At 33.9% G+C, this 15,531-nt stretch overlaps 1 protein-coding gene across 1 annotated transcript in view; it reads right to left on the bottom strand.

Moving 5' to 3' along the window:
• LOC140452384 (lachesin-like) overlaps window positions 1-15,531 on the bottom strand; it is a 294,235-nt gene that overhangs the window by 21,091 nt on the left and 257,613 nt on the right. Inside the window, exon 6 of the mRNA XM_072546600.1 lies at window positions 7,077-7,373. Within this exon, the coding sequence (XP_072402701.1) occupies window positions 7,077-7,373 (297 nt within the window). The remainder of the gene's footprint in view (window positions 1-7,076; window positions 7,374-15,531) is intronic.

Here is a 15,531-nt window from a genome sequence, read left to right as displayed (position 1 = left end):
TGTTCGTCAAATAAGTTACTTATATCAGGATATAAAGTAGACATACGTTTACAAGATTTTTAAAATATGAGACAGAATTTAAGATAGAATGTACTTACAAGTAGAATATTGTTGTTGGTCGCATAGTCTATTATTCCACGGGTTCACCTCTACTTCCGATGGAACTACAATTGGGTTATGACTGGAACTGGATTTCGAACTGGATGTACTGGACCCCAATGTAATTAGTTGTAGTGGCGATTTTTCCACACTGACAGTTTTTTTTTGAATGATTCCTCGAAGGAAACAAGTCAATTCAAAAATTCCTCAGCTCTCCTTCTATCAGCAATCAGAGGAACTCTGCTACTAATATCCCACGTTCTGACACCAAATTTTGTTATGGAATACTATGCGTTTATTTCTTCTCCGGACTAACTCTTTGTTTTGGAATTAAACAGAATATATTGACATGTATAAATTTATTATATTAGAGGATGAAAATTACACTCTGCTTGTTATTTCTTAAAACTATGAATATATAAGTTCTGTTATCTACAATTATTTAACGATGTTTCTGGATGGATTTGAGTACAAGAGATTGGACTCAAATATTAATATTAAAATAGCAAATACGGATAGCTTATCGAACAAAGAAATAAGAGAAATAAATTATTATTATTCCATAGATACGAAGTATTAGGTGAATAAACTAGCGAAACTTATTTATTCTAAATAGGAAAATATTTATGAAGAGTATTGATTCTGATTTCTAACAGCAAATAATTATTAGTGATTATACATGAGAACTTTTCATAATTGTAAATAACATATACCAGGTGACTAAAAACTATATAGAAATACATAGATACTTTAATTATCTTACATGTGAGTAGGTAGGTACATTACAATGCTTCGATGTTATATTTTCTCTACCCTTTTGTATGGGGTTGAAGCTGGACACTTAAAATATCCAACGTTAAAACCCTAGAAGCATTGGTAACACGTATCCAATTTTGGAAATATTTCTGAATCAATTACTGCATTGGAAAAGCGAATCATTTCATTAGATCAAAGTATTGAAATTATCAATTCATTAAATAAAAAAATTAAACACCTTGGGGAAACCAACAAAGTGTATCAAAAATTCTGCGCAGTATTAAAAAAAAATGAGGGATATCAAAAAATAATTCAAATAAATAATATTATTACGATGGAAAATTGTGAATCCCCATCCAATGAATCAAAGAATAAATGAGTATAATGATGTAGATAATACAAATTTCAATAAATACTTTTTGTGACTTTAGCATAAAATCAATTAAATAATTTCAAGAAGTATTACTGCGATTTTTATTTATATGCATTAAATGAATAAAAAGCATATTTTAATTCATATTTCAACTGTTTTTTGTGCATATTTGGATGCATATTGGGTTTTTTAAGTGCATACTTTCCGAGCTCTAGTTATTACACATTTGCTAAATTGGTTTAAAGATAAGGTTCACTTTGCCAAACTTTTAATTCATAGTCGAAACTTTTTTTGATTGAAAAATTAGGTAATCGTATGGGGAAAAATGAATATGCCTAATTTCAGAAATTTGTGTGAAATTTGATCAAAATATGAGTCACAACAAACTTACTATTCAAAAGTTATGACAAATAAAAATTTCAGTCAAAATTAAAATTAAATAATGGAAGCATACACTTTATAATGACCGATTGTTGTTCCTCGTTGGGGTCTCACTAGGAGGTAGAAGTATGTACCCGCTCCAGACGCTAATAACTCAGTTTACTTTATTACCATTTCAATCAACATAAATGTTCACCCAATAGAAAGATTTCAAATGTTCACCCTCAAAGCAGAGGCACTTAAGCTGCGTAACCTGATATACTGTGTATTGGGATTCCTTTTCATAAAAATACTTGGCTTTCATTATGTCGTGACGACTTTTGACACTATTTTCTTCATTTTATGGTGAGACCATTAATTTATGTCTTAAGGGTTTTAAAGAATTATAAGTATCTTATTATACGACAAAAAGTTAAGTATTCATTTGAGGTTGACTGAGTTAAGTAATTAGTCTGTCAATATATTCTTTTTAACTGTCAGAATTTTGTGAAGAGATCATCAGTTGTAATTTTCTATCATAAATACAGTTTTTTTAACTAAAAGTGCAATAAACATTTTTATATCCATTATAAAAGATTATTTGAGTCTATTAAAGGTACCAAAAAATAAAAACATTTAAACAATATGAAATAGGCTATAAAAGTATACTTAATAATTTAAAAGTGCGGTTTTATACAACCCACGCCGCATATACACACACATCTATATACAAACTCAAAAATTTTATCATGTTCACAGTTTTCATACAGTTTTTCTATGATAAAGCTGCAGAAAATAGTGCTCTCGTTGAGCGACGTCCAAATAAAAAGATAATCGATCAATCTCATTTCGTGTGAAATGGCGTTTACGTAAAAATCATTCAAATTACTAAATATCCTGCTGGGTCATACACGAGGCTTCCATTTGTCAAGTCGTCACTCGGTCTTGGTCTCCCCGTTTTGCTCGGACATTCTATGTTCGTCACAAAAATCGCCCCTCACTTAAATAAGTTCTTCAACAGCTTGTATTCAGCCCGATTCGACAGTAAGTTTAGCGACATTTTTTCTCGAATTTTATAGGAGATATGACGATCTACTCGCTTCGACTTTTGGTGATGAAATGTCAACCTGATACACCGCGTTTCGCTAGTTTCTTTAATTTAATTCGTTTCAAGATGATTCTCATCCAAAATCGGATATTATACCAGATTTAAAATTCTGTTGAAGAACTGGAAATAAACGATTCCGTTCATACACATACTTCTTCTTTTTGAATTTGTTTTAAATAATTACTTAAAAATTATAAATAAATTAGTGTATATATATATATATATATATATATATATATATACAAGCTATATGCTCCCGAAGAAGCTGAAGCTGTTTTCACTCCACTACTCCTTCTTTCCCATAAGTCTTCTTCCATTTGTTGTCTCCATCTCAGTTTAGGTATGCCTCTGGTTCTTTTACCTGGTGGTATCCATTCCATTATAACTCTTAACAGATTGCTCTTCTCTCTTCTCATTATGTGTCCGTACTATCTAATGTAGCATCTTATGTAGCTTATTTGGAGGATAAGAGTTCTCCATTAAAATAGTTTTCAACAATTGAAGATCTTCCTGTAGGTAATCTGGATGAGAAAGCCTTAAAACACGTTCTTTTAATCCTGTTATAAGGTTCATTTTCATCTTGTTTGGATGATGTGAGTAATAGCTTATAAATCTATTGCTACACATGGGCTTTCTTAACCATCTGGTTTTCAACACGTTATCTGCAGTTGTTACAATTCTCATGTCAAGGAATGATAAAGAATCTTCCACCTCTCCCCCAACTGTGAATTGTATATGTTAATTATGATTGTTGAAAATGTTAACTGTTTCATGAATTTTGTGTTTAGGAAGTGCCAAACCTTAAATCATCTACATATCTTTTAATAAAAGGAATGAAAAAAGTGCAAATGTTGATACAATCATTGATAACATCATCCATGACATAGCTACTTAGAATGGGTGAAAATGGTCTAGTCTTTCACTTACAAAAGTATTATACATTTTTGAAATCAGCATTTCAAATATATACAGTAAGAAGCCATATACAGACAAGCAAAAGCTAAAGTAATATAGCATAAAATTAATGAAAACATTCCAGATTTTCCCACTGCCAGAGGCGTTCGACAAGGAGACGCAGTATCCCCAAAGCTGTTCACTGCAACTGTAGAAATTATATTCAGCAAAATGAACTGTAAGGGTAAAAACCCCGAAAAAGTTACAAAATTTGTTTTGTATTATATTATTGTTAAAAATATGTTGTGATGTTTAACTATTTAACAGATATCCTGCATGGCAACATAAGACTCCCAATAGGGGTTGTTCCTGACCCTCAGACAATGTCTAAATAGGTTCTAGATGACATTTTGGATTAAATATGTAATTTTTGTTTGTCATCTTATTTCTTCATTGGATTTGCGATCGCTGAGCTTAATGTTGAGCATTCTCTGTTCCATAGCTCTCTGAGTCACTTGGAGTTTGTGGACTATGTAGTTGTTAAAAGCTAGTAAAAAGTATATATACGACTTAATATTTTCTATATTATTATTGTCCAGTTTGTATACTACATTTAGCAATATAATTGGTTTATAATTCTGGCATTCCCTCATATCTCCTTTCTTATATATTGGCTGTATGTTCAGTCTGTCCAGTCCTCCGGCATTTGCTCCTTCATCATCATCATTTGACTCTACAACTCTATGTTAGTCTTTGCCGCGTTTACTATTTACCTCCATTGTTGTCGTTCCTGAGCAGCTATTTCCCATTGCTGTATTCCCATTTTGCGTAGATCACTGGCTACTGCGTCCTTCCATCTCTTTCTCGGGCGACCAACTGACCTTCTGCCATCGGGCCTTTCCCAGAATGTGGCGTTCAGGAGTCTTTCGTCACTCGATCTTAGTACGTGGTCCGCCAATCTTATTCGGTTTGTTTAAATGTAGCGTACTATGGTTTCATCTCCATATACTATCTGGAGTTCATCATTGTGTCTTCTTCTCCATTCTCCTGTTGTCTTTTCTCTGCAAGGCCCATAGATAGTCCGCAGTATCTTTCTTTCCAGTACCAGTAATTTTGTCATTTCCCGCTGGTTCAGAGTCCATGTCTCGCTTCCATACGTTATTGTGGGACGAATTATTGTTTTATTTTTGCACACTCTTATTTTTGCTGGTATTGAGAGTATTTTTGATTTAAGTATGGTCATTAATGAGTAATATGCCCTGATTTCTGCAATGATCCTGACTGCCACGTCCTTTTCATATTTATTTTAGATGTTATGATCGCTCCCAGGTACTTGAATTCTTTGACGACTTCAAAGTTGTATTCATTGATTGTTACTTTTTGTATAACCCTTGGTCTTTGGTTCTTCGTAACCACCATGTACTTGGTCTTGTCCTCGTTGACCTTCAGACCAACTTCCTTTGTTCCGTTTTCGAATAGGGTGAAAATTTCTTTTGCATCTCTGGTGAATTGTGCAATTGTGTCCGCGTCATCCGCAAACGCCAATAGTATTTTTGATCCTTAGGCGGCAAATCCGTTTGTTAGTTGTGGTTGAGCTTTCCTTACCGCATGTTCCAGTGCAAAATTAAATAGCAGGGGGGCGAGAGGATCTCCTTGACTCCATTTGCTCCTTGGTCATTATTATTGTTATTAGATAATGAATTATTATTGGCGCTAGATAATAAATTATTTTAATGTGCTGCTCCGTCGTATAATATATTCTCCCGTATTCTCATTGCCTGCATTTAGGCTTTCTTTGAAATATTATTTCCATCTCCTTATAATTTTTCCCTTCTCTGTTAGTGGTTCTCCGTCCTTGTATTTGCATAATGTCAATTTTGGTCTAAATGATTGTGTGATTTCCTTTTATAGAATTTTCTGCATTTGTGTCTGTTGTTATGGACTAGGATTTCTGGTACTTGTATTTTTAAAGCCTCTCCTTTTTTTTGCATATTCTAGAGCTTGTATTCCCTTCTTGTTATAATTTTCCCTGCTATTTCTTTGAAGTTCAGCGTTAAGTCCAGCTTGCCTGTTTTCCTCTACTGCAGCTCTGCATTTATCATCATATCATTTAGCATTTCATTGTCTCTTGACTTTTCCAAGAGGTTCCTCTGCAGATTCCGTTATTATTGTTTTAATTGTCTCCATTCCTCCTCTGCAGTATCTTCGTCTCTGGTTCCTTAAGGTTTTATTTGGAGAACATGTCAATATAATGGTATTAGACATTAGTTATGACATTTTGGTATTCTTGTTTCTTTGTTGTGTTCTGAATCCTTCAAAATTCCATTTTTTAAATCAACTATTTGCCTCTTTTGTCTCTCTTGCGATTTTCTGCCGCAATTTTGCACCCACAACATAGTGATCTAAGTCAGAGTTCGCCCCCGCGATTAGTTATGACATTAGTTGTCTGTTGCCAGAAGATCTGGTCAATTTAATTGGCTTAGTTGGTTCCTGGTATTTTCCACGTTCATTTATGAATATCATTTCTTTGGAAGTTACTACTGACAACTACATAATTATTAGCTCATACGAATTGTGCAACCCTAAGTATATTTTGACTGGTATCAGTATGGAAACTTTTTCCAAATATATTTACAAAAGTTTCTTCTTTTTCCAGCTTAGCATTAAAATCGCCTAATGTTCATAACAGCATCGTGTCTTTGGATGTTATCACATAGGTACTTTGTGAAGTTGTCCATAGAATCTTTCAAACTCTTCTTCATCAGCCTCTTTCGTCAGTACATATACATTCGCCATTGCGATAATGGATTTTCGCAATCTTTTGGTTACTATAAACCGTACTCTTCTGTCACTATTTGATTTCATTCCAGGAGTAGTATAGTAATATTTTATTTTTACAAATGTCTCCCTGACTCTTCCATCTGATTTTCTACAGTGCAAATATTTCGTATTTTCCAAGTTCTTCAGCCAAACTAATCATAAATCCTGCTTTTAAGAGGTTCCTACATTCCAGGTTCCAAATTTGAAATACATAATTATGTCCATTTTTCTTTGCTGAGTGTGTCGTTGTTTAGAGATCTGTCCGTTTGTCTCATTAGTCATTGTATTCGCAACAATTGGGTTTTACAAGGGAGAGATGTTAGCTGTTCGCTATTCATCGGAGGATCAAGACTCCCTTCTTCGTCAGCCTTGACCTCACCTTACACTGAGGGTTGGTAACCCAATCACCAGTGGGGTTGCTTAGGTGACCAGTGTGTACCAACTTGAAGGTGAAGATAGGAATTAAGTAGAAGAATATACGTCTGAAATATATTTTTTAACAAATTATATAAATCTAAAATTAAATCTTATAGGTTTTTGTAATATTTTTGTGTAATTTACACATTCAATGTAAAATAAATATTGATCAGTCTTGACGTCCAACAAAAAGACAAAAGCGTTCTGTTCGTGATGCTAATATATTTAGTAATAAACGGTGGAACTTACGGTAAAGCCTAATAGTCCCATCCGTCTCCCCTTTGGGATTCTTCGCGACGCATTTGTAGGTGCCGTAGTCACTTTGCTGAATGTTGTTAATGGTGAGTTTCATGTGGGTTTTATATGAAGGATTGCCAACGCTGTTTTCTGTGCGATACTTCCGTGAATCGTGTATCATATTCTGGCCGTCTTCTCGGGTCCAGTAGTTTAGGGAACTTGGATTCGCCTCCGAGAAACAGTCGAGGGTCACGGCGTAATTTAACGGAGCTCCTACCAGTTGATGCGGAATCCATAACATTGGAGGGACTGAAAAAAATATATATCATAACATTTTTCAATATATCTATGTACCATATTCGCAAAAATCTATACGAAAGGTAATTATATTATGTACACGTATATATTTGAAATCACAACTATCTTCCGGAAATAAATTTCTGTAATTATTTTGTAACTTTTTTTTATTTTGATTTTTCAATAGAACAAATTACCACAGATCAGAAGAAACATAAAGAAGAACTCGCCACAATTTTTTGTAAATAGACGGAACAAATTTAAAAATCCTTAGATATTTTACAACAAATTTCGTTATTAAAACCAAAAATGTAAGATATATTGATAATACAATTTGTTGATTAAATGTTGCCAACACACATAATGTTCCGTGCAAATAATCCATAAACTTGCCTAAGGCTTATGCAGCTTGATCTTTATTTCCTATCGTAATAGAACTCTCAAATTGTTAAAATTTAATACTCAATCAGGGAACTCAGTTGTTAGTAAAAGAAATAAATAAATGAGTTGAGAACAATTTAGTTCAACAAATAGTTGAAATGAAAATAAAAATAAAACACGTGAACGAATGTCTACGTTTTGATCAGGACTTAACTCTAGTTACGGGAAACGCTAAACCTAATAATTTAATTTAAATCTTACACTGGTTTTATTAAAAATTGCCGATTTCTGGACAATAACTCGGAAATGAAAAGAAAATAATAATAAAATTAAAAATACAAAAAAAACCGTATTGCAAACAAAAAACAAACCGGCACTGTGTTCATCAACTCAACTTTCAGCACTGTGGTTATCAAGATGCAATTCACTCTGGTACTGAATAGTACTTCAACTGGTGGACAAAGATATAAGATTTGCCAAAGCTTAGGATTTCACGCGGGACAGCTTTTATCCCATCCCGCGTCCCGTACTGTTCCATCTGTTCGGTCCCGCGTACTGGTTTAACCCTCTATCACTCGCACCGTTAGAAAAAATCTAACATTTTTAAATATTTCGCCATAATTTTCGAAATACTGCTTCTTTTGGGTTCTGCAACCAGGAATACTCCTATGAAGACTCGTATAAGACTATGTTAAATAATGGTGGGAGTACCTATTATCTTATAGCCGACAGCAGTTGTTAGTTCAAATCTAACACGCGACCGCTCGCGTTCGTCGGAGCGATAGAAAAAATCTAACTACGCGAGTGTTGGGCGTGGTGTTGATTTTTTGAGAGATCACTTAAGAAAAGCTATATTATTATCATAAAAGGTAAGATTTTTAGTGAAATACCTATAGATTGTCGAACATCCGTTAATATAAGCGCTATTTTGGTTTATTGCAGGTAAATATGGTATGAAGAGATAGACAGCGATGTGGAACCACTAGATTCTGATAACGACTTAAGTGATGTTCGTTCTGAACACAGTATCCACAATACAGATTCTGAGCAGTCCACACAAGATCTACCCAGTGATCCTGAAGATGCCATGGAAGAAAGCGGCCAAGATGATGGTTATCCAAGATTTTATGGCAAAGATAAGACACCATGGTTGAAACATAGGAAACACGCTCCCAAAGGTAAGACCAAAGCTTGTAATATTGTTACGAACTTACCAAAACGTCAAACCCATATTAGAATGCTGGAAATTGTTTTTCTCGGATGCTATGAATCAATAATATTGTAAAATATACAAATCAAAAACTGGATATAATTAAAGTGTTTTATACTCGCCCTAGGGATTGTACTGCTGTTGACTACGAAGAAATGCAAGCATTTATCGGACTTTTGTGATTTGCTGGAGTAAAGAGAGCGCAACATTTAAATACTGATGAACTCTGTAAATTAGATGGCACAGGTCCAGATATTTTTGCAGCTATCATGTCCAAGAAAAGATTTCACCAAATAATTCAAGCTGAAAGATTTGACGACGCCACTAAGAGGCAAGAAAATTCGGCAGTTGATAATCTTGCACCCATTCGAGAAATATATGAAATGTTTGTCACTAACTGTTTATCTGTATACACTCCTGGATTCTATCTGACCATAGATGAAATGTTGGAAGCGTTCCGTGGTCGATGCAAATTTAGGCAGAATATAGCCAATAAGCCAGCGAAATACGGAATCAAGATTTATGCCTTGGTGGACACTAGAACATTTTTCACACAAAATCTCGAAATTTACCCCGGCAAACAACCTGAAGGACCATATCAACTACCTAACGATGCATCTAGTGTAGAAAAAAGACTTATACAACCCATAAGTGGAACCGGTCAAAATGTAACTACGGATAATTATTTTTCCTCTGTCCACTTAGCCAACTCTTTATTGAACGATCATTGCTTGACAACAATAGGTACTTTGCGTACAAACAACAAATTCCCCCTGAGTTACCAACTTAAAAGGAAGACCTTTATGTAGTAGCATGTTTGCATATGGTGACGATGGAAACAAGTGTGTACTTGTATCATATGTGGCAAAAACAATAAGAATGTACTACTACTTTCAACACTACACAGCGATGGTTTCATTGATGAAAACACCAAAGAGCATACCATGAAGCCAGAGATTATTACTGATTACAACCTCACAAAAAAGGCGGAGTGGATGTTGTTGATAAAGTGAAGGCAGAATACTCGGTGACTCGATTTAGCAATCGCTGGCCGTTTACTGTATTGTATTATATATAATATTATTATATTAGCTGTATATTGTAACATCTCGAAGAAGCTACATTGCGGAGCTTGGCAAGCAACTTTTAATGTCCCATCTTCAACGACGTTCCAATATCCCAATCTGCCTTTTCAGTTAAGACTCAGGATCCGAAATATAACCGTAGAAAAGCCATCAGTTTCTCAAGGGCAACTCCAACTATAAAACCAAGATGTTCTTTTTGCCCTGTAAGGAAGAACAGGTTTACCCAACATTATTATACTAACTGTAAGTTGATGATATGTTAAGAGCACACTGGTTTAACAAATTTTACTTGCCACCACTGCCTAAAAGAGGAAGAGAAGAAAAGTTTTTTTTGCAGTTTTGTTTTAAAATAATATAAGTTTATCGTTTTTTGTAAATTAATAGCTAATAAACTTAACCAATAAGTACTAATGACTCATTTATTTGACCTATACCCATGTGTTAGATAAAATCTAACACGCGAGTGATGGCGTAATTTTTTGAGGTGCGAGTAATGGAGGGTTAATAACTTAAACAGATTTTTACTATTAAAATATGACCGATTTAGCTGCCTTACTCTTCGCACAAACTCTGCGAGAGCCATCGCAATTTGTATTGAGGAACTAATTCAAAGAAGAATTCCTGTAAGTGGTTATTTAATCCAGGAAAAGGCTCTTCAGTTTTATGAGTTTGAAACAGTCAGAGCCACCAACTTCCACTTCCCAAGCTGGTAAAAAAATTTCAGCTACATAGCAAAGAATGGCTAATTGGATATATAAAAAGAAATGCATTTCATAATATCAAGATCACAGGAGAGAGTGATACAGCAGATAAAGGAGCAGCAAAAATATTTTCATAAGAGCTAGCGAAAATTATTGAAGATGGGGACTATTGTGCCGATCAAGTATTTGTATTATTGTAAAAGATACACAAAACGAGATATGCTAAATTAAAATCAGATGATAAGCAAAAGAGTTACTGCAAAATGAACAACAAAATCTCTGTTTTTGAATATTGTTAATAACTTTTTTAATATTTCATTTTAAAAAAATTGATCTACTTTAAAATTAAACTAAAAATTTTCAGTAATTTTCGCAAATATCAATCAAACGATAAGTTTAACTCATTACGGAGTTTAGTAAAGATCTAAAGCGTGCTTACAAGAAAGAAACTTCGATAAAGGTGAAAGTCGTTCCAATGAAAAGACGTCTGACATGCAATTGATTACTATTTAAATTATATAAATGCAAAATAGACAACTGCGAGAAAGTAAAAGGTGAAATAGAACACAAGAAAGATCACGAACATTTATCTTTTAACGAAATAGGAACCGTGGTATATATATCACTCAGGACACTCCCGGAAAATTAACATAAGTTCTTTCCAATCGAACCATAAACAGAAATAATTTGTTTTAGGCAATAACTGACTGATAATACGGCGTTAGGTAATTTATAGTAACATGAGGAAGAAAAAAAATGTTAAAATGATAAAATAAAAAAATTATTACACTGAAAATAAAAAGAATATCAGCGAGACTGAAAAAACTTGATTGTCTGCGAGACTGAATATTTCTTTTTTTACTCTCCTTCAGCTTTTACCATTTTAAGTATCGGATTTAAGTTAGTTATATACTTTTTCATTCATCATTTCTTCCATTATTTTCTATTTTTTTACAATTACTTTCATGTCATGTCGATGAAATGACATTTTCTGCTTAGTTTTTTCACCTCCAACAATTTGCTTTATCAATTTCTTTCTGATATAGCCTTTTTTAGTTCTTCTGAGAATCTTTGTTTTGTACAGTATTCGCTAATTATACAGTGTGTTCATAAAGTATAGAATAAATTTGATATTTCCTAAATGAACAGCCTTTTTAAAAAAATCTAAATCAAAAAAGTATAATACTGGTTATCTAACGGATATAGATTGAAAGATATGCGCTTAGATAATTAACTTTTATTGATTTCTAATATTAATAAATTATAATAAATAACTTGAAAGTAATTCAGTAATTGCCGGGATAACCAATCTACCATTTACTGGCCAACGGCTTAGGGCGGATGAGCTAGTAAGTGGAAGGACACTCTGTTGTCCTGAGACTGAGAAATTGGTATCGAAGGCGGAAGAACCAAGAAAGTGGTCAACGGCATCAGAATGCAGAAGGCAACGAGAAACCACTGCATTAAAGATCCTTGATGACATCTCTAGTATAAAGTATAATGGCTAGCACTATTTGCGCAAGAGACATTATTGATTATGGTAATCGGAGACCAAAATCTGGCAGGGGAGGACAATCATCAGAACGCAAGGCCTCCTCGGTCGTCAACATGCGAAACCCTTGCACAAAAACCCAAAAAAATACTCAACCCTCTTAGATAAAAATAGCTACCTGGAATGTAAGAAGTATGTATCAGCCTGGAAAATTACATAATATTATTAAAGATAAAGAGGGGCTAAATATAGATATACTTCTTGGGGTTAGCGATGTACAATGGTCAGGAAATGGAGAGATATCAATAAATAACCACATTTATTACACTGGAGGAGACAAAACTGATCATCGATACGGAGTAGCTTTCATCATAAGCAACACTATTAGAAAATCAGTGCTAGGTGTGATTCAAATCTCAGAAAGAATAATAATGCTAAAAATTCAAGCACGGAACTGTAATATTAATATGATCCAAGTCTATGCTCCCACAGCTGATAAGACCGAAGATGAGATCGAAAAGTTTTATTCAGAATTGCACAATACAATCAAGTTAACAAAATCTAGAGATATTACATTTTAGGAGACTTTAATGCAAAAATTGGAGTAGGTACAGTTGAAAATATAGTTGGACAGTTCGGATTAGGAACTAGAAACGAGAGAGGACAAAGGCTAATTGCCAATACTTGGTTTCAGCTTCCTAAGAGAAGACTATAGACATGGACGTCTCCTTCACATACAGAAAACCACATTGTCAGAAACCAGATAGACTTTATACTCGTAAATAGCAGATATAAAAACTCTATAACCTCAGTTAAAACTTATCCTGGAGCAGATGTTAACTCAGACCACAATTCGCTAGTTGCTGACGTGAAAATAAAATTAAAAAGAATTGAGCTCAGAAAACAACAACCAAAAATTAATGTAGAACCTTGTTTATGGTTTCTTGAGAAATATTGTTTATCTCTCTACGAATTCTTGTTTTTAAGTCTTTAATATTTGCAGCTTTTCTTTTATAAACAACATTCTTTAAATTACCCCACATAATCCAAAGGATTGAGGTCTGGCGAACTCGCTGGCCATTCAATATGTCCACTTCTTCCAATCCACCTGTTCGGAAAAATTTCGTTTAGGTACCTTCGAACATCTACAGCATAATGCGGAGATGCACCATCCTGTTGAAACCATATACTTTCATTAAAACCTATAGGATTAATTCTACTGGGGAATAAATTAACTAAAGTAGGTACGAGATACCCCCTTAAAAACTGAAGTTATGCTGGCCCGTTTAAATTACCTTCGAACAAGTAGGATCTGATGATTCTATTTCTTACAATGCCAGCCCATACGTTTAGCTTTTGCAGGTATTATGTTTGATGTTCCCGCATCCAGTTGGGGTTTTCTTTTGCCCAGTATCTACAATTCTGACCCTTGAACTCGCCATTTAATGTGAATGTAGCCTCATCAGAAAAAATAATATTTTGAACCAAGAGACGGTTTCGGTGGCAGTTATCCATCATTGCTTAGGCAAAATGTAGTCTTTTATGTAGATCATCCTCCTTTAATTCCTGTACAAGTGTGCATCTAAAGGGGTGCCATTTTACAAGTTTTATTACTTTGTGTATCGTTGTTTTGCAAACATCCAGATTACGACTAACCTTACGAACAGAAGTGTGCGCATCTTCTTCAAAAGCAAGTAGGACATCTAATGTTGTATCATAATTTACAGAGGGACGACCTGATTTGCGTGCATTTTCAACCGTACCAGTTTCTCGAAATTTCTTTTCAATCTTACTTACTGTTGACTGCGTTATGGATCTTTCTAGATATTAATCATTAAATAAATTACACACTTCCATCTAAGTTTGCGATTTGTCTCCATACCCAATCATCATAAGTATTTCAATTCTTTGCTGTATACTCAAATTTTACTTCAAATTAATTCTAAGCAATAATACAGAACATTCTCGAATTAATACAATTATTGTACTTAATTGTTTTTGAACGTTACTAAAAATAATTACATTTCACTAAAAACTAGTAGTAGGCGACTTTTTTGCAATTGAAAATAAATAATTTATTTTCTAAGCGCATATCTTTCAAATTATATCCATTAGACCTCGGGTATTATACTTTTTTGGAGTCAGCTCATTTTTATCGATCTAAAAATGTCCTAAAATACATAGTTACATTTAAAAAAAGAGTGTACATCACCTTAATGTGTATCACCTTTTATAATGAAATTTTGTTGTCAAATGAAGAACATTAAACTTAAAAATCGACGTGTTTTAGATTTTTTTTGAAAAAGCGTTTCATTTACGAAATATCAAATTTATTCCATATTTTACAGACACACTGTATACATTCCTCTACGTATCTCATTTATTTTTCTGACCCATTTTGTTTTTCCAACTATCTTTCGTAGTTTCTATATGATAAATTATTTAATTTAGTTTTCTTTCCTAAGCAATTTGTTATAATCATTTATTATCCAATGTAAAACACGACCTGGCGCTGACTGCGGCTCTGATTACCAACTCCTTTTTGCAACACTAAAGTACGTGCTAGGGTCGGAAATAAGAGGATGTCACAAATAAAAGATTCACAACAATTTAAAAGCCATTGTAATGAAAGATCGGAAAATATTTTACCAACCATCGGCACTCATAATTCCGAAAATATTTGGCTATCTTTTAAAAATATCTTTATACAGATCTTGACTGACGGCAAGGTACAGTCTAATTCCGACTCAACCGGCCCAAAAAAAGTGAGGATGTCTGCAGATACTTTTAACCTTGTTGAAGAAGGTAGAAAACTCAAAATTGCTGGAATTGGGAACACTTTTCAAAATTCCCAATATCGATAGTTATCCAGAGCTATTCAGGCTACTTGTAGACGAGACAAGAACAAGCATATAGAGAAAATCTGCAGTGAGATTCAAGAACATGCCGACACAAATAACATCAAAGAACTTTTCGATAAAGTCAGACTTCTTCTTCTTCTTAGTCGTTAACCTGATGCAGGTATCGTGATATCATGAAGCTATTAGCTAAATTTCCCAATGTTCCTCCACGTTTTTCTATCTTCTGCCATTCTAGCACATTCTGACAATGGAGCGCCAATGGTAGCAACAATATGGTCCGTGTATCGTGTGGGAGATCTACCTCTATTTCTTTTGCCTTCTACTTTTCCCTGGATGGTAAGTTTTTCAAGACCATTTCTTCGAAGCACATGTCCAAAGTCAGACTAGTCATACGTAAATTCAAGCAGAAATCTTGGTCAGAAAGGTATAATATATGTTTT

The sequence above is a fragment of the Diabrotica undecimpunctata genome, chromosome 10, assembly GCF_040954645.1.
Source record: "Diabrotica undecimpunctata isolate CICGRU chromosome 10, icDiaUnde3, whole genome shotgun sequence".
Classification (NCBI taxonomy): domain Eukaryota; kingdom Metazoa; phylum Arthropoda; class Insecta; order Coleoptera; family Chrysomelidae; genus Diabrotica; species Diabrotica undecimpunctata.
Note: the sequence above shows the minus strand (reverse complement) of the source record. Positions and strands in the feature narration are given on the sequence as shown.